General features: G+C 34.5%; 2 protein-coding genes across 3 annotated transcripts; both read left to right on the top strand.

Annotated features, from left to right (window-relative positions):
- Nucleotides 1–950: 950 nt before the first annotated feature.
- On the top strand, nucleotides 951–9,577 carry sbr (small bristles). Its single transcript, XM_065345996.1, has 14 exons — nucleotides 951–1,290; nucleotides 1,501–1,669; nucleotides 1,743–1,866; nucleotides 1,936–2,022; nucleotides 2,101–2,205; nucleotides 2,282–2,420; nucleotides 2,492–2,688; nucleotides 2,765–2,874; nucleotides 6,531–6,567; nucleotides 6,747–6,973; nucleotides 7,059–7,236; nucleotides 7,313–7,477; nucleotides 7,606–7,790; nucleotides 7,873–9,577. Exons 1-14 carry the CDS (start codon nucleotides 1,245–1,247, stop codon nucleotides 7,970–7,972), a joined length of 1,869 nt encoding a protein of 622 aa, XP_065202068.1. The 5' UTR covers nucleotides 951–1,244; the 3' UTR covers nucleotides 7,973–9,577.
- Nucleotides 9,578–11,028: 1,451 nt separating this feature from the next.
- Nucleotides 11,029–19,032, top strand: LOC135832623 (transcription elongation factor SPT6-like). Of its 2 annotated transcripts, none has more exons than XM_065345994.1 (29): nucleotides 11,029–11,181; nucleotides 11,289–11,480; nucleotides 11,559–11,637; nucleotides 11,727–11,920; nucleotides 12,000–12,110; nucleotides 12,184–12,344; nucleotides 12,431–12,580; nucleotides 12,671–12,779; nucleotides 12,899–13,039; nucleotides 13,115–13,309; nucleotides 13,395–13,537; nucleotides 13,610–13,902; nucleotides 13,981–14,110; nucleotides 14,248–14,427; nucleotides 14,502–14,667; nucleotides 14,745–14,921; nucleotides 14,987–15,445; nucleotides 15,521–15,658; nucleotides 15,732–16,027; nucleotides 16,099–16,300; nucleotides 16,371–16,545; nucleotides 16,658–16,779; nucleotides 16,867–17,114; nucleotides 17,190–17,397; nucleotides 17,485–17,796; nucleotides 17,883–18,129; nucleotides 18,203–18,294; nucleotides 18,380–18,555; nucleotides 18,638–19,032. In XM_065345994.1, exons 2-29 carry the CDS (start codon nucleotides 11,445–11,447, stop codon nucleotides 18,708–18,710), a joined length of 5,013 nt encoding a protein of 1,670 aa, XP_065202066.1. In that variant the 5' UTR covers nucleotides 11,029–11,181; nucleotides 11,289–11,444; the 3' UTR covers nucleotides 18,711–19,032. The 2 variants fall into 2 exon arrangements, with proteins under 2 accessions (XP_065202066.1, XP_065202067.1); XM_065345995.1 differs by having other exon boundaries at nucleotides 11,034–11,181; nucleotides 11,381–11,480.
- The last annotated feature ends 2,910 nt before the right edge of the window (nucleotides 19,033–21,942 follow it).

The raw sequence follows: 21,942 nt of genomic DNA, 5'->3' as shown, positions 1-21,942 counted from the left end.
CAAAAATTTTGCGGGAAAAAAATGAAAAATAGCCAAATACTAATATAATGCGAAAATTTGAAATTGAGCAAAATATTCCCTAAAAAAAATAGCTAAAAACGTAAAATATGCTCTAAAAACGCAAAATATTTCCTAAAAATGTCGAAAAATGCTTTTATATGCTTTTATGGTGAAATATTATGCTGAAATATGCTCTGCTCTAACAAATTACGAATTAGGCTTCAATTTACTTGAAATTTCGTGAATCGTGGATTCGTGGAGATAATTGAAAAATTCCGTATCTCCTATGCATACAAAAGAATTTGAAAAGATATGCTCCAGCCCAGCATAAAAATCCGAGCCCTGGTTAGTGGTTATTAATGTTGAAATTTTCTTCCTTATGCCTCAAATTTTGTCTCGGCTCGGCTTATCTCTCTCCGCTCCTCTATTTTTTAAAAGCCATTTTACTAGTTACAAAAAATTAAAATATTTTATTTTTTCAATATCCAAATGAACTACTTACATTTTTTTTTTTTTTTTAGTTTTTAACTTTTTATTCCTCATGTTGTATGAATGAATTTAATTCGACCCTAAAACAAACTCATTTTTTTGAAAATTTTTGTATTGTAGTATGTAGTTAGAGTTACCAAATTCGGTTTTTTCATATTTTTTTTTCCTTTTGAGTTTTTGCTTTAAAAATTCGCCGAGTTTATTCGAATTTTTCATTTTTATTTGAATAAAAATAATTTTGTTTAAAATTAAATTTTATTTTAATTTTTAAATTATTAATTTATTAATTATTTATATTTTAATTTAATTTGATTAAAATAAAAAAATTGAAATTTTCAATCTTCTATATTGAATGCATATTGCGCTCCTGGTGGGAGTAGTAGCAAACTGGCGATTCCTTAGCGATCTGGCAACATAACAGCTTTTATTTGTATATTGTGGCAACGTTGTGCATCACTATCGCTTGACTTCCATAAAATGCGTAGCGAACTAAAATTATTATGATGAAATGTACTCCATTTTACAACTTTTACAACGTGAACTACGAAGTTATACCTAAGTGAAAATCAAGTAAATTAATTGGTCTGTTTTTGCTTTCGGATACATTAAATATGAGCTTCAGAATAAGTTTTGAGACGGCTTGAATACTGTTGACAGTTTATCATTTATGCGCTAACAAGTGTGTTATCTGTTATTTTGTAAAACGTTTCGAGCCATTGTTTAGTAAATCTTAATCGTGAAGTTATTTCCAAGATATGGCATCGTTCAATAGAAAATCCAAAGGAGATGGTAACTATTACCGTAAGTGAAATACTTCATTTTATTTGATGGATTGTTTTTTGTGGAGTGGTGAAAGTTACTTATAGTTTCCACGTCGCGTGGAAAGCTTCAATGCAATGGGGATTTCGTAATAAATTTCATATTATCGAAAAAATACTTTTCTCATCTATTACTGTAGTCATGGTAGTTGCATAGCGTTGATCGTTGATGATTTGTTTGATTCCATTTCAGAACATGACGATCGTGATCGAGGAACTAGTAGCTTTCACAGTGCTAGACGCGTGTCATTCAAAAATACATCCCGTCAACAAGGATATGACAACAAATTACGCAAATACATAGAAGATGGCGGAGACGTAGATATGACCATTAATGTGAGAAGACGCGGCAATGTTCGATTGTAAGTCATTTCTTTCTTCGCAAAATATTTCGAGAGTAGAATTCTGAGGATTAATACTTTTGTAATATTACAGTAATCCTCTAAAAGGACGACTAGGTCAAGGTGGAAATAGAGGCGGTGGAAACTTCAGCCGGGGCGGCGGTAATTTCAGAGCGAAAGGTATCCAAGAAGGACCGTCGGACTGGTTTAAAGTTACTGTAAGTCATTGAAAATCTCATTACTATTTATTTGAAGAGTTCAGTTTGTAAAAGTAAGATTTATTCTAGATTTGCCACGGAAAAAAATATAATCGACAAGAGGTTATGAAAAAATTGCAGACATTCGTGCAACCGGTTCCTTTCGTACCGATTGGTGTAAGTATCCTGAAACAGATACCTATTAATGTGTTTATTGTGTACTTATTATATTTTCAATTTTCGCGTAATTTTCAGGTTAAAATCGAAGAAGACGACATGACGTTTTACGTTGATAATGCAAAGACTGCTAATTCGATAAATTCGGCCAACTTCCGACTCCAAATGGGCGATGGTTGGAAAGTAAGATTTGTAAAGCTGCCTAAAATGTCCGCATTATATTTAAGCCTCGAATGCTTATAATTATTTATATTTTTAGGTGCAAATCAAAGTGAAAGCAGAAATGCCATCGGTTGACCTAAGCCCGGCATTAAAAGATAAAATAAAAGTAGTAATGTCTACTAAATTTGACCCCTCAGCGCAGCACTTGGATTTAACCAGATTTTATGCTAATGATGGTAAGCAATCTATTAAACTGGTCATCATGTAATGTTTCACATTAGTGTAATGGGATTTTCAATACTTACAGACTTCCTAAACGAAGACATATTCGTGCCTTTGAACAGACAGAATATAATTTTAGCTGTATTTCAAATCATTGCCGAGAGCATTCCAAACCTTAGATCGTTGAATCTATCCGACAACAAGATTTTCACCGCACAACACTTTTCTATGTTGAAGAAACACTGCAGCGAATTGAAGACGTTAAATCTAAGTAAAAATCGAGTAAGTGTGCGATGATAACACGCGTACCTAAGTTGTCTACATACGTGTCATTCTATATCTTTGTTACATGTTTCAGATCCGAGATCTCAGCGAGCTGAAATGCCTAGAAGGATTAAGACTTCAAACATTAACATTGGATTTAAATCCATTATGCGATAAATATCAAGACCAAACTTCATATGTGAGGTAACGCGAGTAAAAATGGATTTGATATTGGAAGATTCCGGCTATGGTGCTCATCTGCGGCGTGAGCTGTCTACCCGGCTTTCTTTTATACGTGTGCCATTGGAATATGAATTTTGATGGTCTTATTTGTGTAGTACTGGTGAAAAACGGTGACCAATGGTGTGAAGTGTTATCGTCATTGACATCGCGTTTCACTTATGCTCGTAGGCTTGATCGCGTTTTCTTCGATATGCTTTTTTCTACAAAATATGCTTGTGCTTTTTAATCCTCACTTCAGTTTGCGATGTCGTTTCAACGGGTAAGCTAAAAATGATTTATTTTTACTGCCTCTAAAAGGATTGATTTTCGTCTGGGAGTGATTTCTTTCGCCCATTATCAACATCAGATGTTGGCCTGCATGGATTTCATTGAAAAATGTACAAAAACTACGTATTGATTATATTCAATTCCTATACCAATGCAATCGTCATTTCGCTAATCTTGAACCCCCTCGTATTTTGGGTTTCGATAAAAATATTTCAATTTAATCACCTCTCCATCTCTGATTGATGATCCGTATGACGCATTTCTGTGATACTCGTTACTCGTTTTTGTATGATTCATAACACGTTGTATACCTAATACTCGTAAACTACGCTGTTGTTTTCATAAACCTAAGAATGTTTCGAAACCAAATTGCGAACATCTGTTTCTCGTTCAATGTTTTGATGATTCATTCCCTCGAAGAACTTGAGAAATTTTTAGGCAAAAAATTAATAGGATACCACTTCTATCTGTCTCGCCTAACGTTCAATTACATGTTTAGGAACTACCAAATTCATTCAGACTTGCTTGACATGAACCAAATCTTACTAAAGATTTAAATTCAATTGCTGAGAAATTTATTTTCTCTTGCACTTATTTACCTGTTTATCGAAAAATGATGAACACGTTCTGTTATCTATTGATGTAAAAGGACGAGAGGGAGGGTAAACGGAAATGATCAAGATGATGAAGTTACCTACAATGTGCACGATATACATTTTCCTCTTATTTCGTACGGATCAATACTTCAAGATGAGAAGGGTTGGCTGTCTGAGGGAAAACTGTGTATCTTATTCATTTCGGACTTCCGAATAATATGCCTTATTTACGTTCAGGACTTGACATCCTGAAGTAAATTTATTGACATTTTGTCGCAAAGGTGGAAATAACATACTTGTACATCTGACTGGTAATGTCAGTAATTAAAGCTCTTGTGTAATGTCTGTGACACCTGAAACACATGTACGCTAAAAAGCGTGTGAATGGGATTCATTTACAATGAACCAACTGACGGGTTAATATGTAAAACGGGTCTCCTGAAAATGTAGGGTCGAGAAACACATGTGCGATTTTAAATACTCGTCATGTGTGTGGGACTTTGAGCTTGTGTCTCTGTCTCTATACATGGTTATCGTACTATGATGACTGTAATTGAAACAACTAGAGAACGAATGACATTACTACTAGTTGTATTGATCCGAACGAAATAAGACTATCGATGAGTATTGTAGTCTTCATCGTCTTTACTATTTATCTGAACGACCATGATTCGTTGTTTTCGATTGCCTAATTAATAATGTTGAATATTTTCTAATGTGGAAAAAAATGATATAATCTATTTGATGGTTTGCTATTAAATTCGAAATCTTGGAGAACTGTTTCATCTCGACTTCTTGATTATATTTTATCAATTTTGAAACATTCTTAGGATTATCTATCTGTGCTCTTATCATGTACAAAGTTGAAATGCATATCTTGAAAATACGTTCACTATCTCAAAACACATTTTGATGAAAGCAAATTCGAAAAAAAAAGATTAACGCTTTATATGTAAGCTCTTTATCTGTTCTGTAATTCGTTTACCACGAGAAATGATTGAAAGAAAATGATGATTTCAACGATAAATCCTTATCGAAAGTATTTTTAATCTTCAGTATACACAGAAATGCGTGATACTGGATGTAATTGCTATTCAGGTTTTTTTCTTGTTTCTTCCCATTGGCTATAAATGGCCTAAAAAACTCAAGTTCGTAAAATTTGAAAGAGATAAATTTCTCATATTCATATCCCAAAGTTTCATCTATTTGTATTTTTGGGCGACGATGAAAAAAGTGAAGAACAATTATTTTTTAAAATACAATATCTACCTACTGCAGCTATAAAAAGGATTTGTAGAGAATTAATTTTTTGAATTTTGTAATCGAAAACTCAGAGTTGGCTACTCAGTATATTTCTGTTAAAAATCGGCGGAGAAAAAAAAAGTGAAATAAAGTATAAGAAATTACTATTTTAAAAAAAAAAATAATAAAATGAAAAAAAAATGAAGAAAGTGAAAAAATTAAACTGGAAAAAAATGAAAAAATCAAACAGAAAAAAATAAAAAAAGACTGAATCAAATTTTGATCAGGCAACGCGGTAGAGTTACTCTCCCGCCCTCCCCGAGGTTCCAAACACGCAAAACGTGTAGAAACCGTAGTTGGGCGGCAACACCGCTCAGTTCACTGATCCTGAACCGTATATGTAGTTTTGAAAAGATTTATGTACTTGAGTTAGCTATGGTATTTCTGTACAAATCCTTTTTTCCAGTCGCAGTAAACAATTTTTAAAAAAAAAGAATAGAAATTATGGGTTCTAAAAGGGTTTAAACGTGTTTAAATTCTACTCTTGGGTCATTAATTTAAAATCTAACTGAGAATTCTTCAGTTGAAAATTCTCTGCACCTAGCGGTTAATAGTGTATTTTCAAAACATCATTTCCAAAAAAAAAAAAAAAAAAAAATTGAAGTGGTTGCATTTAAACTTTTCTATGTGAAGTTGAAAAACATAATGTAGGAAAAACTTGAGACCGATGTTTTGAAATGTTCAGGGGTTAAATTTAACTCAAAAGTGAAATCATCGTCAGCGGTCGTAAAAAATTCCAAAAACTCGATGTCTTTTTCTTTCTTCTATTTTTGTTATCCTTCAACGCTGAGCTTTTTCAACATTATTCAAATCTATTGGGCTACGTTTTTAACGATTAGCAATTCATATATTTGGTCCATTTTCTGTTACCTATGGTGAAATATTCAAGTCAAGTTCCAATCGGGTGCATCCTATTGAGTATTGTTGTAATGCATTCTCTTTATTGCTTTTTTGAAAAAAATGCTGTAACAATGGTAATTTTCCTTATTTGACTTTTAAACGTCTTCAAACGGAAAATCTTGAATGAATGGACATCACACAAAATCATTGGCTGGATTTTTCACTAAGATTGTGTCCAACGCATTCCATTGAAAAAAAAAAAAAAAAAAAGAAAAAAGAAAAAAGCGGTTTCAAAAACGTTGATTGTTATTTTAATTCATTCTCGTTTTGGAAAACGTTATTGAAATTAAGACCATCGTTACAGTCGGTTTTCATTCATGTTTGAATTTTCGAAATCAAGTTAACCTTCTTAATTTTGATCGACATCGCAACCTAGATCAGAACAGTAATAGAATCACGAGGATTAAAAGCCCATCATTTGAGTGTACTCAAAATTAAATTTTTGTAAAATTATGAAAAAGAAAAAACGCGATAAGTGTTTTAATTAATTGACTAACAATTAATTGTAATTTACGAATTTGCGTATTCGCGCGATTGTATTTTTGTTTACAGGGAGGTCCGTAAAATATTCAAAACGCTGCTCTCATTGGTAAGAATCTTTTTCATGCGCATGATATTCGTGTACGAGTATTTTTAATTTAAAAGCATTCGTCTCGAAACATTTTTTGTTTCTATCAAGAAAATTCTAAATATTTAGCGAAATTTCGGACATTTTTCTTAATTTTCGTTTCACCCGGACGAATGCTTCGATTGTTTTTGTTTCAACAGGATGGAGTTGACTTACCGCCACCGCTTACATTCGATATCGAAGAATCGCAATACAAATTGCCAACGAGTCAAGGGAACTACTTATGTAATGGTGAAAGCAGAGATTTCGCCCGATTATTCCTAGAGGAGTATTACAAGATGTACGACAATGCTATAAATAGAGATGCGCTGAACGATGCGTACGCTGACACTGCTCAATTTTCCATGAATGCTTTCAATCTTTCTGGGTAAGGAATTCATGCATCTTTAGATGATATTATTATCTGGATTTATTGGTATCGTTTGTATATGTTATGAGGGTTTCTGTTACAGTGGAGTTACCGTGAATAACTATATAACGGAAAGTCGAAATTTAAAAAAAGTCAACAATTTCGAAAGAAGAGCCAAGTTATTACACGTGGGCAAACAAGAAATTGTGAGATTTCTCAACACGTTGCCGAAAACGAAACATGATCTACCCTCCTTTACTGTCGATGTATTGGTGTTTACGGTATGTATTGTTATTTGACTCATTTATTGTTATTTCTTTTAAAGAAAATAAAATTATATGTATTTTCATGTTACAGTCTTCGCTTATATCTTTATGTGTAACTGGAGTGTTTAAAGAGTCTGAACATGTCACGCCAATGAAAGCATTCAGTCGAGCTTTTACACTGATTCGAACCGCAACCGGGTTTAATATCGTCAATGATATATTATCTATTACTGAAGCATCGAAAGAACAGGCTGCGGTGAGTACAAGTCAACTGTATACAATATTGAAAGAATCGAATCGAATAGAACGAAAGTGATGAAATTTGCTCCCTGTAACGACTAACGAAACGATGCACGTAAATTAATCTTCGTTTACTTTTTGCAGACTGCCTTCGAAATGCCCTCCACCCCAATTAGTCAAGAAGCATCAACTTCGCTGAATACCACCCCCGTTACCAATCCAGTTCCAACCGTAACTCCTGCCGCAAGCCCTCAAGAGATGGAACTCAAACGTGAAATGGTGGTCGCCTTAAGTATACAAACTGGAATGAACACAGATTGGTCTGAGAAGTACGTATTGAAGCTGATTCATTTATTAGACATTTAATGGTGCTTACCTAATTACTTACTGATTCATGTGTTTCATTCTCAGATGTCTTGGTGACACAAACTGGGACTTCCACCGCGCGTTGAACGCATTTAACGAATTCCATAGATTGAATAAAATACCACCAGAAGCTTTCCAGCAATAAAAGTCATCATACGATACTTCATCAGAAATGAATCGCTATCAACGAATTCTTCAAGATCGGCAGCACGTATTTTTTAATTTCGAATGTACATATATTATATGATCAATTGTTATTATTTTTGTAAAATATTTACTGTGGTTGTGATTTGATTTTTGATTTCCTCATTATCTCATCGCGTTCAGTTAATTATGTTTCTTCTTCACTCCACCCTCCTCTTTCTTTTTCTCTCTAAATTTGAATTTATTACGGTAAAATTGCGGTATATTTAGTGTATTTTTTTTTCAAGATTTTTTTTATTTATTTTTTATTTTGACCAAAAGTATAATGAATTGATTACTTTTCCTTTCTAATTCAAAAAGTTGTATTTTTGAAAAAGGTATTCCAATTCAAATAACGGCGATTTTACTTTTTTTAAATTCATTTTATTTTATTTTTTTTTGCCTTGAATTTTGTATATAATTTAGTTTTATATACTACCAAATGTTTATACACTGACAGAGTTGATGAGATTATGCTCGTTATGAATGTTTTCCCCTTTTCTTTTCTTGTTGATATGCTAAGCGTCTCTACATTAGTTTTATTTTATGTGCTTTAATAAAATGCTTCCTAAAAGTTGCAGTTTTACAGTACAAATCAATGGTCGATGAAATTAACATGATTAATCGTTGTACATATTGAAAAAAATTGATTTTTTATTCGCGTTCTGTGACTTGATCTAAAGGTGCTCCTACTTTTATAGACGTATATTAAAATATTAATTTTTGAAAATTAATGATCGCAGAAAGATGTACATACATTTGTTATTTTTATTATTATAAGAATTAAGGGGGAAATTATGTTGAATATTCCTACCATGTCCTTTATTTTTCATTACCTGTCCTTTCCGTAGACAACTCCGTTACCTCAAATGATCCTCTCATTGAGTTCCTGTTGTTGTTTCTATCTATGATGCTGTAAGCTCTACTGACTTTGGGACCAACGTCGTCCAATATGTTGAATAGAGTATGATACCACTTGAGATGGTCATCAATCATACGTTGTATGCATTGATAGACCAATCGTAGTGAATATTGATATGTTTTGTAAAATATGTATTGCTTCACTAGTAACAGATACCAAGTACAAATGCGTACTTTGTTGCTACGAATTGATAAATGTCGCTGGCGACTTGATTTTGTATTTTCCTCCAATCCTTGTTATATTTTGCTATCCTCTCATTGCTCAGAAATACATTTAATTTGGGGTATGATATAATTTGAAAATTGAATTTTTGAAGCACCTTCAAATTGATGTATTTTACATGTATCCGAATGTATCAATGTTGGGTTCATCGACCAATGAACTTTTTATTTATTTTTTAAATTTTTCATTATTTTATCATAATTATTTTTGTTTTGAATCACTTCAGCATTTTTTATTAGATCGTTGATGAGTAGTGTATCTATATACGATATTCGATTTAAATGGGAAATATTATGTTAAAATTAATTATGATTACCTATGATTAAGTAAAACCGTTATTCACTGTAGTTTTTTTTTCGACTACTTTTTGTATTCTATTATCTTCGCGTTAACAGTGAAATACATTTTGTTCCAAGAATTTCATATACGAATTTTTTATTTATGGCCTATTGGGACTGGGTTTTAAGGTTGGATGGTCTGTACAAAAATTTTGATGCTGATCCGCTTCACGCTGACTTTTGAAAAGTAATAGTATATTACACCATAAGGGGCGAAAGTGGACGTTTTAACGACGAGTATTGTTCACTGAGCGAGCCGAAGGCGAGTGAAGTGGACGAGTTTACTGAACGAACCGAAGGTGAGAGAAGTAACTGCTACCGAACGAGCGAAGCGAGTGAGGTAGCAAAAGTTTGCTGATCGAGCCGAAGGCGAGTGAAGCAAAATTTACTCGTCGTTAAAAAGTTCACTCTCACACCTTATAATGTAAGATATTTTACATTACGAATTATAAGAAAGTATACGCATTCGTCGCTGCTAGTATGTGGGGACCATGGTATTCAGTTGAGTCTTGAGTCTCTGCAGAATGCAGAGTATAATATTGTGCAAGTTATTAATTTTAATTACATGGGTAATGAAATATGTAAGATAAATAAATCGTTATTCAAACAAAATTCGAACAAACACAGCACATGCACATGACGAAAGAACTGACCATAACCACACACTTTTGACTTCACAAACAACAAAATAATTCAATGCTTGATTAACGCAAAACCCAGAAAAATCTCAATAATCTCATAACAATGTGTTACTCATGTAAGCCTACTCGCGTTTGTTATCTTTTCGATAGGTTTCGGCTTGTGTTTGGTTAACGCGGGTGGAAAACTTCTGTACGTGTTTAGTTGACGCGGGTCGAAAGTGCCGGGATGAAAAGAGGGCTTTTCGCCCCGCATAGAAGGGGCGAAAGTGTGTACTTTCTTATCATGAGTAATGTAAAAAAAATTTGATTCCCTTACACTACGAGTACATGGTGCTAAAGCAACTGTAAGCGCTAAACCGCTGATCCCTGAAAATAAAATTATCCAATTAATACTTCGTTTTCATTTTGGATCTAATTTTCTATTTAAGAACAAAGAAAATCAATAAAATGCTATGTCAGACTTTCAGAAATGACTTTCTGACATTTTGTCAGACTTTTGAAAACTTGGACAAAATCCAATGGGGGTCCCCATTAAAAAGATATTCATGACTGAAAAATGTTCTTGCAGAGGAGACTTTACCTACTCCCATTTTGAAATAATACATCATGAATGTTTTCATGTTCTTCATTAAAGTTCCTAACTTTCTAGTTTCTACCTATGCTGGGTGTATAACGTCAAACTTTCTAATTTCTTATAAGTACATTAAAGAAAGCAATTGCCTTTAAATATTAAAATGTCCCGCATCCCATGATCCACGAAATAACGATTTTATTGTTTATTCCAACTAAAGACGGAGTAACATCAAACATGAGGTAACATGCGCGAAGCTGCAAAATAAATGGTGGCTAAAAAAAAAAAATGAAACAGCTGAACGCAATGTGAAGAAGGCAGGTGCCACAATGCCGGTTCCAACATGATTCAAATAACCCCCTCCTCCCGTTCTGCCATCAATTCGTTTACAGTGTTATCAGATTCCATTTGCCGGCACCAACGAAGGCAACGAATGAACGATGAACGAACATGCTTTGAGTTTTTGAATCTGAAATGGTAAGTGGTCCGTTTACTTTACTACGAAACGAATAGATATGCGTCATATTTTTTGCATATTTCTTGCATTATTAGAAAAAGTACGCCATTTTGTTTGTTAACAACAGCAATAAAAGAAATTGATTGCGTAAGACAAAACGTTCTATCCGGGATCGTTTGTGTTGAATAATCGTGCAACAACGATTATATTCTTATTTAGATTTAGATATCGAGAGTACCTACCTGATTGTCTAATCAAACTTCATTTCCGGTCAAAAATAAAAATGGATTTCTTGGATAACGAAGCGGCTGAGAGTGAGGTAAGATGAGAATCACGTATTTGAAGTACCTGTTTTTGTATTCCCGTAATCATTCGCCAAAAATTTCATGAAATATAGGAAGAAGAAGAATTAACTGAAGCACAAAGAAAGAAAGTTCTACGATTGAAAGCTGTAGAAAGTGATGAAGACGATGAAAGTAAGTGTTTAAAGTTCATCCTGAATTCCTGAGTAGCGAATATCATTGACTATTCCATGAGCTGAATTTTCAATTTTCTTTTTACGCAGATGAACAAAAATACGAAGAAGAATTGCATGATTTAATCGATGACAATCCCATTGAAGAAGATAGTGACGGCGGTAATTCCGATTCGTCGACAAAAAAGCGTAAGAAGAGCGATGAAGAAGAACTCGATGATCGGTTAGAAGATGACGATTATGATCTGATCGAAGAAAATTTGGGTGTAAAAATTTCCCGACGGGTAAGATATTCATGATTAATTGTTCATCATTTTTTATCTCGAACTCATCAATTTGTATGCTTAACAATATTGTGTACAGAAACGATTCAAACGTGTTCGCCAGTTCGAAGATGACGATGAACGTGGCGAAACAGGAGGTGAAGACAGAGAAGCTATCGCAAATGAGTTATTCGATGGCGACGCCGATCAGGTAATACTCATTTCGTTTAGTTAGGAAATTACAGTGTAATACCCTATGGTGATACTTTTTTTCGCGCCTGTAGGAAGGAGATGAACGCCGTGAAAGATCTCGTGAGCGGAGATATGATGAAGAAAATTTCGACGAAGAAGGTTATTCCGACGAAGAGGATGATTTTATTGTCGACGATGAAGGGCAACCTGTGACTGCCAGCAGGAGGAGACGAAGCCATGTTTTCAGTAATTCGTAAGTTCGCTGCACTTGTTTTTATTGAGTTGTATGTTTGATATTTGATATTGATTGGATAATTTTGATAATGAATTCGATTTTAGGGCATTGCAGGAAGCTCAAGATATTTTCGGAGTTGAGTTTGACTTTGACGATCTCGAACAATATGACGAAGAGGAAGAGGATGATGACGATGAAGATGACGGCGAAGATGAGGATGATTACATAGATGATGATATCGGCGAACCCAGAAGGTTAGTGTATTGTGCTGCGTATTTTAGATATTGTAATAGGTAGGTACTAACAATTTTTGTTAATCGTCATCATTGTTACATGTATTGTAGACGCAAAGCAAAGAAAGCTTCTCGCAAGAAACCTACACGTAAATCTATATTCGAAATTTACGAGCCTAGTGAATTGAAGAGAAGTCACTTCACCGATCTCGATAATGAGGTTTGTTACTTGAACACAATATTTTTAAAAAATTTTCCAACATTATCAATGCTCGATACTCAGTTAACGTTACATCTATGTTGATCATTGTTAAATTGTTGGTTCTTTTTTTTTTTTAGATACGAAATACTGATATTCCTGAAAGAATGCAGTTGCGTGATGTTCCAGTTACTCCTGTGCCAGAAGGCTCAAACGAACTAGCAACAGAAGCAAATTGGATTTATCGGTACGCGTTTTGTAAACCGAGTATTTCCACACAAGTAAGTAACGTATTTGTTTTGTTTAAATTACATATTCCAAAAGAGGAAAACAAACGTTTGAGGTCTTTTCCGCAGGATTGCAAAGGCGGCGTTGATCCTAGAACGATTACAAAAAAAGGAAGTGCTACTATCACTAAAATCGAGAAAGCTTTAGATTTTATTAGGAATCAACACTTCGAAGTTCCTTTCATTGCTTTTTATCGTAAAGAATACATTAGGCCGGAATTGAATGTTGCGGATCTTTCAAAAGTTTATAAATTTGACGCCAAAGTATGTAAATAAATTTATAAATTCATGTGCTGACTGCTGAAGTAGGTATTGAATTTGTTCCATATTCAAAATTCCCGTTTTGCAGTGGTGTCAACTAAAAGCTAGAAAAGAAGCTTTACTAAAATTATTCGAGAATATGCGTCAATTTCAACTTGAAGATTTTACTCGAGATTTAAATGCTCCGGTGTCTGAAGACGTTCGCGTATTATCTGAAGAAGATATAGCCGCGTAAATAATAATCATATTATTTTTTATTGTTTTTTCCTTCTTAAATGTAAATTAAACTCATTTTCTCCTTAGTGTGAAACAAGTTGAAACTCCCGAGGAACTGAAGGATATCCATATGCATTTTCAACTTTACTATGGTCATTTAATACCTAAAATGCAAGAAAAACAACGGACGAAAGAAAGGGAAGAACGGAGACAAGCGAGACAAGAGTCGAGAAGAAGGCGTACCAATGTTGGAGAAGACGAAGAAAGTATCATTGATGGTGATGTTGAAGAAGCTGATGAACCTGAAGAAAACGAAGCCGAAGTGATTAAGCCTGCCGCTCGTAGGGGTCCTTATGCTACATACAGAAAAGCGAAATTAGGTAAATATTGAGTTATGAGAGAACATGTACCGAATATGTCACTTACATATATGGTTTAACTTTATTTAAATTTTGCAGAGGGACTTGCTAAACGTTTTGGTTTAAAGCCTGAACAATTCGCCGAAAATTTCAGAGATAATTATCAACGTTATGAAGTGGAACAAGAAGAAGTAGAACCAATGGAGATTGCTCAAGAATATGTAGGAAAGTACGTGGTTATTTACTTTTAAATTCTGAAAAAATTGTATGAATTGAAAAATTACGATTTGCTCAAGTAGCGTGTTAGTTCGGTGTATAAAATTAGTAATAGTATATTGAATACATTGCGTTATTTTTTGTTTCAAGTGTTCTCAAAACCCCCGAAGATGTTTTGCAAGCTGTGAAATATATGGTGGCTACTCAGATATCCAGAGAACCTGTGGTTCGTAAGGTACTGAGAGATGCTGTCTTCGAACGCGCCAAATTGAACGTAGTACCTACCCAAAAAGGTATCAAAGAGATTGACGAAAGTCATACATGTTACAGGTATTATTATTTTTACATTGAAAACTCTGCTCCTGTAGACATTTTTTCACTAATTTTTTTCTGTTCATTTTTAGCGTCAAGTACTTGAAAGGAAAACCAATTCGAGAATTGGTGGGCACAGAGTACTTAAAATTACATATTGCCGAAAAAGACAAATTATTGAAAATTACTTTCGACGATGATATCGAAGGCGTTGCGACTGGATCTTGTTTAGAAGAAATGAAGTCTCTGTACACCAAAGTACGTTAGTCCTGCAAAAATATTAAAATGATTTCGTGAAATTCTTCAACAGCGTCATTTCTTTTTTCTGTTTAAAGGATGAATTCAGTAGCGTCGTACTGGAATGGAATGATTTACGAAATGATATTATTGAATTAGCGTATAAAAAAATGTTACTACCCGATATGATCAAAGATCTACGAATACAGTTATTGACTGAAGCTCAAGAATGCGTGTTGAAGATAAGCACTCAGAAATTATACTCTTGGTTGAAGGTACATTTGAATACACACAACTTTCCCTCGTTTATCTCATTCATTCATTTTATTTGTATAAATAGGTGGCACCTTATAGCGTTAAATTCGAAGAAGAAGAAGAAGAAGATGATTGGGGTACAGATAGAACCCCCCGTCAGAGTACAGATAATAAAGGTTTACATGTTATGGGCGTATCGTATGTATCGGATCTTTCTCAAGCTGCGTTTGCGTGCGTGGTAGCACCCGACGGAAAATGCGTTGATTATTTGCGTCTTCCAAATTTACTTCGAAAAAAAAATTCTTTTCGCGAAGATGAGAAAATGATGAAGGAAACTGACCTCAGAGCTTTGAGAAATTTTATATCTGCAAAAAAACCTCACGTAATTTGTGTTGGAGCAGAATCTCGTGATGCTATCATGATAGTACAAGATATTAAAGATCAAGTATCTTTGTTAGTCGAAGATGAACACTTCCCCGCGATACCTGTCGAAATTTTAGATAACAATTTAGCCAAAGTATATGCAAATTCTATCAAAGGAGAGGTATATGTAACGCTGTTCGAAAAGTTAATGCAATAGTTTTATTTTCAATACTCATCTGTTTTTTTTTTTTGTTAGAATGATTTCAGAGATTATCCTATATTATTGAGACAAGCGATCTCATTAGCCCGTAGAATGCAAGATCCTTTGGTTGAATTTTCTCAACTGTGCACTAATGACGATGAAATTTTGTGTTTGCAGTATCATCCATTACAAGTAAGTGGTACCTAATAAAGTATTACAAAGTTTAGATTTACTAATTACTGGTATTATATTCATTTGTTTTCAGGAATATGTTTCCAAAGAAGATCTCAAGGAAATAGTCACCCGAGAATTCGTCAATCGAACTAACGAGGTCGGAGTTGACATTAATAAAGAAGTGCAGGAGGATCACATCGGAAATTTATTACAATTCGTATGCGGTTTAGGACCTCGCAAAGCAACCGCTTTGATCAAATTCATGAAGCAAAATGATCAAAAATTAGCGAACCGAACGCAATTAGTTACGATGTGTCACATGGGACCGAAAATTTTCATAAATTGCGCCGGCTTTATCAAAATTGACACGGATTCATTGGATGACAGGTATAATGACGAGCAATAACACGATCTTATAGTTTCCACACGTTGAATTATTGAATTTTTATTTTATTCAGTACTGAAGAATACATCGAAGTTCTTGATGGATCTCGTGTCCATCCAGAAACATACGAATGGGCTCGAAAAATGGCCGTGGATGCTTTAGAATACGAAGAAGAGGAAGCAAATCCAGGCGGCGCAATAGAAGAAATTCTAAAATCACCTGATCGACTGAAAGATTTAGACTTGGATGCTTTCGCCCAAGAACTCAAAAGACAAGTGAATGATTTTTAATTTTTTGGAAAAATTTGTAAAATTTGCCGAACATCTGTATGTTTTTATTTTCTAGGGATTCGGTGATAAACGCGTAACACTGTATGATATTCGAGCCGAAATGAATCATCGTTATAAAGATTTACGAACTGCTTATACTTCACCCACTACGGAAGAATTATTCGATTTACTCACCAAAGAAACGCCTGAAACGTTTTACTTAGGAAAAATGATTCAAGCGACTGTTACTGGTAAAATTTTCGTTTTCATTTCATTTTTAGGCCTAACGAAGATATGGAACCCAGTTGGGTTGTGTTTTTTCCCTCACTATAACACTATAAAATTATAAACTCGACTTCGTAGGTATTGTACGTAAAAAACCCGATACTGAACAATTAGATGGAGCGAATCCTGTTCGTAAGGATGAAACTGGTTTATGGCAGTGTCCTTTCTGCTGGAAAAATGATTTCCCAGAACTTTCAGAGGTAAATATTACGAATGATTTGAACGACGAAATAAGTTTGTTCGAGTGCCATTTTATGCTAATCTATTTTGTTTCACGCGGGTGTTAGGTGTGGAATCATTTTGATGCCGGTAGCTGTCCTGGTCAATCAGTTGGAGTGAGGATTCGCTTAGATAATGGAGTCAGCGGATGTATATTTTTGAGAAATTTATCCGATAAACACGTGGATAATCCAGAGGAACGTGTGCAGATTGGTCAAATGATATATTGTCGAATTATGAAAATAGACGTAGAACGTTTTTCTGTCGAAGCAACGTCGAAGACATCTGAATTGAATGACGAAAACAATGAAATGAAGTAAATTTCGTTTAAATGGCCAATACTGCGTCGTGTTCCAATTCAAGTTTTTCTTACATATACATTTTACCATAGACCACCGAAAGATGATTATTACGATTACGAAATGGAAGCATACGATAAAAAATTGGAGGAAACCAAGAAAAAAAAATTGCAGACATCGCGACAGTATACCAAAAGAGTCATCATTCATCCGTCGTTTTATAATGTCAATTTTTCCGAATGTGTTGCACTTATGGCAAAAATGGATCAAGGAGAATGTATCTTTCGACCATCTAGAAACGTGTGTATTGAGCTATCTAGAATGTTTTTTGTTGGTACGATTCGATTTAAAATTAGGTACCTATACTAAAAATTTACTTTTTTGTAGGCGGCCGATCATTTAACTGTTACGTGGAAAGTTACCGAAAATATATATCAACATATTGACATCAAGGAAATAAATAAACCGAACGCCTTTTCCCTCGGACATTCTTTACGGATTGGCGAAGAAGAATTTGAAGATTTAGATGAAATTATCGCTCGATATATTAATCCAATGGCAGCATATGCGCGGGATTTACTTACGCACAAATACTACAAAGACACAGAAGGCGGTAAAGTTGACATTGCCGAGAACATTTTACGACAAGAACGAGAGAAAAATCCGAATAAGATTCACTACATATTTTCCGCTTACGCTGTAATGATTTTTGATTAGCCATTAATTTAACAAACGAACTTCTTCACGTGAAACTTAATGTTTTCATTTTTCTGTTTCATTCTTAGAAAAAGCCGGGTGCATTCGCGTTGTTTTATCAGCCTCGAAGATCCGTTAGATACGATTACTTGAAGCTTACACCCGAGGGGCTCAAATTACGTGACCAAATGTTTGATTCGCTGAATGGTTTGTTGGAATGGTTCAAGCAACATTTCAACGATCGAATTCCTTATCCGAATACTCCCAGCGTGATGACTCCACGTTCATACCCGAGTACGAGAAACTCCGCGTTCAACCCTCAAACACCCATGCTGGGTAAGAAATCGTTTGCCGTTTCATTTTTTTTTTTCTCAGAAAAATCGCGTTAATTTGCTGTTTTTTTCTGCAGGAATGCCGCAAATGCCTCCGGGTATGCCTCCTCTTCCTCATACACCTCATTACGGAATGGTTACGCCTTTCAATATGACTCCATTTGCTGCTGTGAGTATCATAACGATATAGACCGTAGACGAAATTAAATTCTGATTAGATTATTCGAATGCTAATTGATTTACGTATTTTTTAGGCGTATACACCCGGGCAAACACCTTACCTCACTCCTTATCAACGCGCCCCCCAAACACCAAATACTCCGTTCAATGCTCAGACTCCAAGATACGGTCAGCAAACACCCACTCAAACGTCTTTTGGACATCATAATGCCGGTTATCGAACACCATCTCAGGAGTCACCACTGTGGAGGTATGTATCGATAAAATGTACGCGGAAGTGGACGCTTTGTATTTTTTCTACTTTTGTCGCTTTTATCGACATTTGTTTGCAGAAGCACTCCATCAAGTCCCAACGAATGGGGAGAAATTGCCGCCGAATGGGCGAAAGATAAGGAGAAAAATTAGTTGTACTGTTTTTTAATGAATTCGTTATTCTTATTTCATCTATTTTTACGAAGATGAAAGTTTTGATTTAATTTTTAAGTTTGTTGAAAATTTCCTAAAAGTAAAAGGATGATATACTTCAAGATTTCAGATTCAACGCCTGCTATGGTTTTGCGAATTTTGAATATGAAAATTATTATCCAGCGCTTACATTTAAATTGTTTATGTTTGTTTCTTTTTTATCGAAGGTAATTTTTGTTTGAAGTATGTTTAATGCTCTCTAGTGCTAGTGATATATTTTCTGTACCATTCTAAATGACCAAAATACATTTTTCTTTTGTTAGTTATGTATTAATGGCACTTTTTTCATGTGTTCGGATTGTGAGTGACATTGCACATCTATACATATTTCGATTTTCGTACCGAAATTAAGCGCAGTTCATGCTAGGAGAGACGAATAGAAAAGTTATCATGATTGGTTGCCTACCTTGAAAATTAAGGAGTGTTGTGTAATAGAACTGAATTACTGAAATGTGGCAGTTTTGAAAAACTTACGTACAGAACAAAGGAATTGTTCAATAACGATGACTAATAGAAGAAAAATGAAAAAAAAAAATGAAACTTGAAAAAAATTATTGAATAATGAAAATTAAAACTTATTTTTCAGGTTTTCCAGCCGTTTTTTCGAAATAAAGTTTTTTCAAAAGTGTGCAAAAAAGTTGACAAATTTCCGGATTTTTAGAACTAATCGCTGCAATTTTATTGGTTTTTTATCCAAAAAAGCGCTTACGACAAAAGAACACAAAATAAGCAACATTTCGGTCTTTAAGGGCCGAAATGAGCATTCTTGAGCATTTTGCCATTTGCACCCAAAAAAAAGCACTTTTGACGTTCACTATTCGCCTCAGAATGGGATAAATCGTAAAGAAAATATATTTATTCCATATAGGGTATAGCTAGAAAAAGAAAAGCTTTACCTAGTTATCATAAAAATCCTATCCTTAGGAATTACATTATGAGGACTGTTTCAAAATTTAAAGAAGGAATAGGTACCTATTCCTGAAAACTAAAATGTACCTAGATCTACTGTAAGTATCTGTCTACATATTTGGGTCAGCCAATTACAACACGGCAACATGCCTACCGATGAGAGATCCCGAATCTAATGGAATCAATAAAAGGCAACCAAATTTAATTCGAAGGTGTGTTCGAATATAATTAAGAATTAGATTGAGGTACCTACCAATGATCTATGAATTCAGCATTTGATAAGAAGTCAGCAATGGGAAGTGAAAGCATTGCCATTTTGAGTTTCAAATTTTCAAGTATTCTAGACGATAGCTAATCGAATGGTATTGACCACATTAACGCCCGTAGTTTTATCTATGATAGGTATTCAATTGTCACCCAAGTGGATAACCTTCATTAATCAAAGTTTTATTACGTATAGGTATGGTAGAGGACCAGCTGTTAATTATCAAAATTATCGTATAATTTGAAATCACAGGGCTCTGTTAAGACTATAACTAGGTACAGCTTGAGTATTTTTAATTACGACAGATGCTCGGGTATCTAGGTAAACATTACTTTCTATTGTATTTTTGGCTACAAAGATTACATATTAGGGTGCCATTTATCGGCACGACAGATTAAATCATTCGAACGACAGAAAAAAAGTGTTTTGCACGACAGATGCTAACGTCCCAAAACCACTTTTTTAACGACGGAAACAGTTTTCAACAATCACACGACAACAAAAATTGAAGTGCACGCCAAGAAAATCAAATGAACGCCAGTGTATGCCCGACAAATAGAATGAAATGCATCGACGACTTTAGGAAATGAACGACGACATAATGATAATAGCGACGAATTTATTCACAAAATCACAAGCTATAGGTGGATAAGTATGGTGAATTTGCCCTCGAGAGCTTCAGGGTTGATATTTGCATGGAAGGTGGGTACTCTTGAGCATCTTCCGTCAGGTAAGTTTCAGACCCCCAGACCCCTCCCCCGTTTTTGAGAAACCCCCCCTTTCTGAAATTACAATAAAAAAAATTTCTCAGCCCCATGTGAACCGATTTTTTCAATTTTTTGGCATGTTGTAAACATCCATAAAAGGTATCCCCACAAAAAATTTCAATTCCCTCCCCCCATATTTTCCCCTCAAAATGGCGTTTTTTAGTTTTGTTTGCCTGTTTTAGCAATGATCATGATTCAGCACAAAAATGCGAATAGCATTTTTAAGTGTGTTTTTAACCCCTAAAAAACATATATTTTTTTCAAAAAAAAATTTTTGGTGGGCCGTGGTCAAAAATTGAAAAAACCAACAGAGGGGGGTTAAAAATGGATTCTGGTGTAAATTATTGTTTTTGGTAAACGAGGTATCGTTTCCATATGAATCGAACCCCCCAAACACGAATATAACGTCCAATTTCATGTTACCCTCATCCACACCCCTCCAGTGCCCCTGCCCCCACCTCAATTTTTACTATATTAAGAATTGAGCTATTTTCATAATGTTGGTGTCGTTTGCATATGAAACGAACACCCCGAAAACGAATATAAAGTGCAATTTTATGCTACCCGCATCCACACCCTTCCAGTGCCTCTGCCCCCAACTCAATTTTCACTATATTGAAAGTTCAGATATTTTCATAATGTTGGTGTCGTTTCCATATGACTCGAACACCCCGAACACGAATATGAAGTCCAATTTAGGTAATGTTATACGTAGTTCAATGTATGTATGTGTACTGAGCAGGTACCTACATTCGCCAAAACTTCGGATATAACTATTCAACAAAGACATGAATGAAACGAAAATGATAAGATATCACTTATTGAAACAAGCGTACCATTCATTATTCACAAATACTGCTCCATTCATGTTCACTAATTCAAACAAGAGGACAAAAATTTGGGGTATCGGGCAATTGAAATAATTTCGTCGGGCTTTCCCATGTTCGTCGTGCATTCCCTTTTTCATGGCGTGAATTTTCTATGCTAGTCGTTCAAGGTCTGTCGTTCAATGCTGTCGTTTTAATGACCAAAACTGTCGTTAAATCCCTGTCGTTCAAAAACACGATTTCGTCGTGGGATTTTTCTGTCGTGCAATTCACTTTTTCTGTCGTTCAATTAAAGTTTTCCCTACATATTATATGTATTAATGTATGTATTATATCTTTTCAATTTTTTAAAAAGTCAACTTTCATTTTTGGTTCCTTTTACGCGTTTTAAAATGTTTTAAACG

Source organism: Planococcus citri, chromosome 1 (assembly GCF_950023065.1).
Source record: "Planococcus citri chromosome 1, ihPlaCitr1.1, whole genome shotgun sequence".
In the NCBI taxonomy this organism is placed as follows: Eukaryota; Metazoa; Arthropoda; class Insecta; order Hemiptera; family Pseudococcidae; genus Planococcus; species Planococcus citri.
This window is presented reverse-complemented; position numbering and strand designations above follow the sequence as displayed.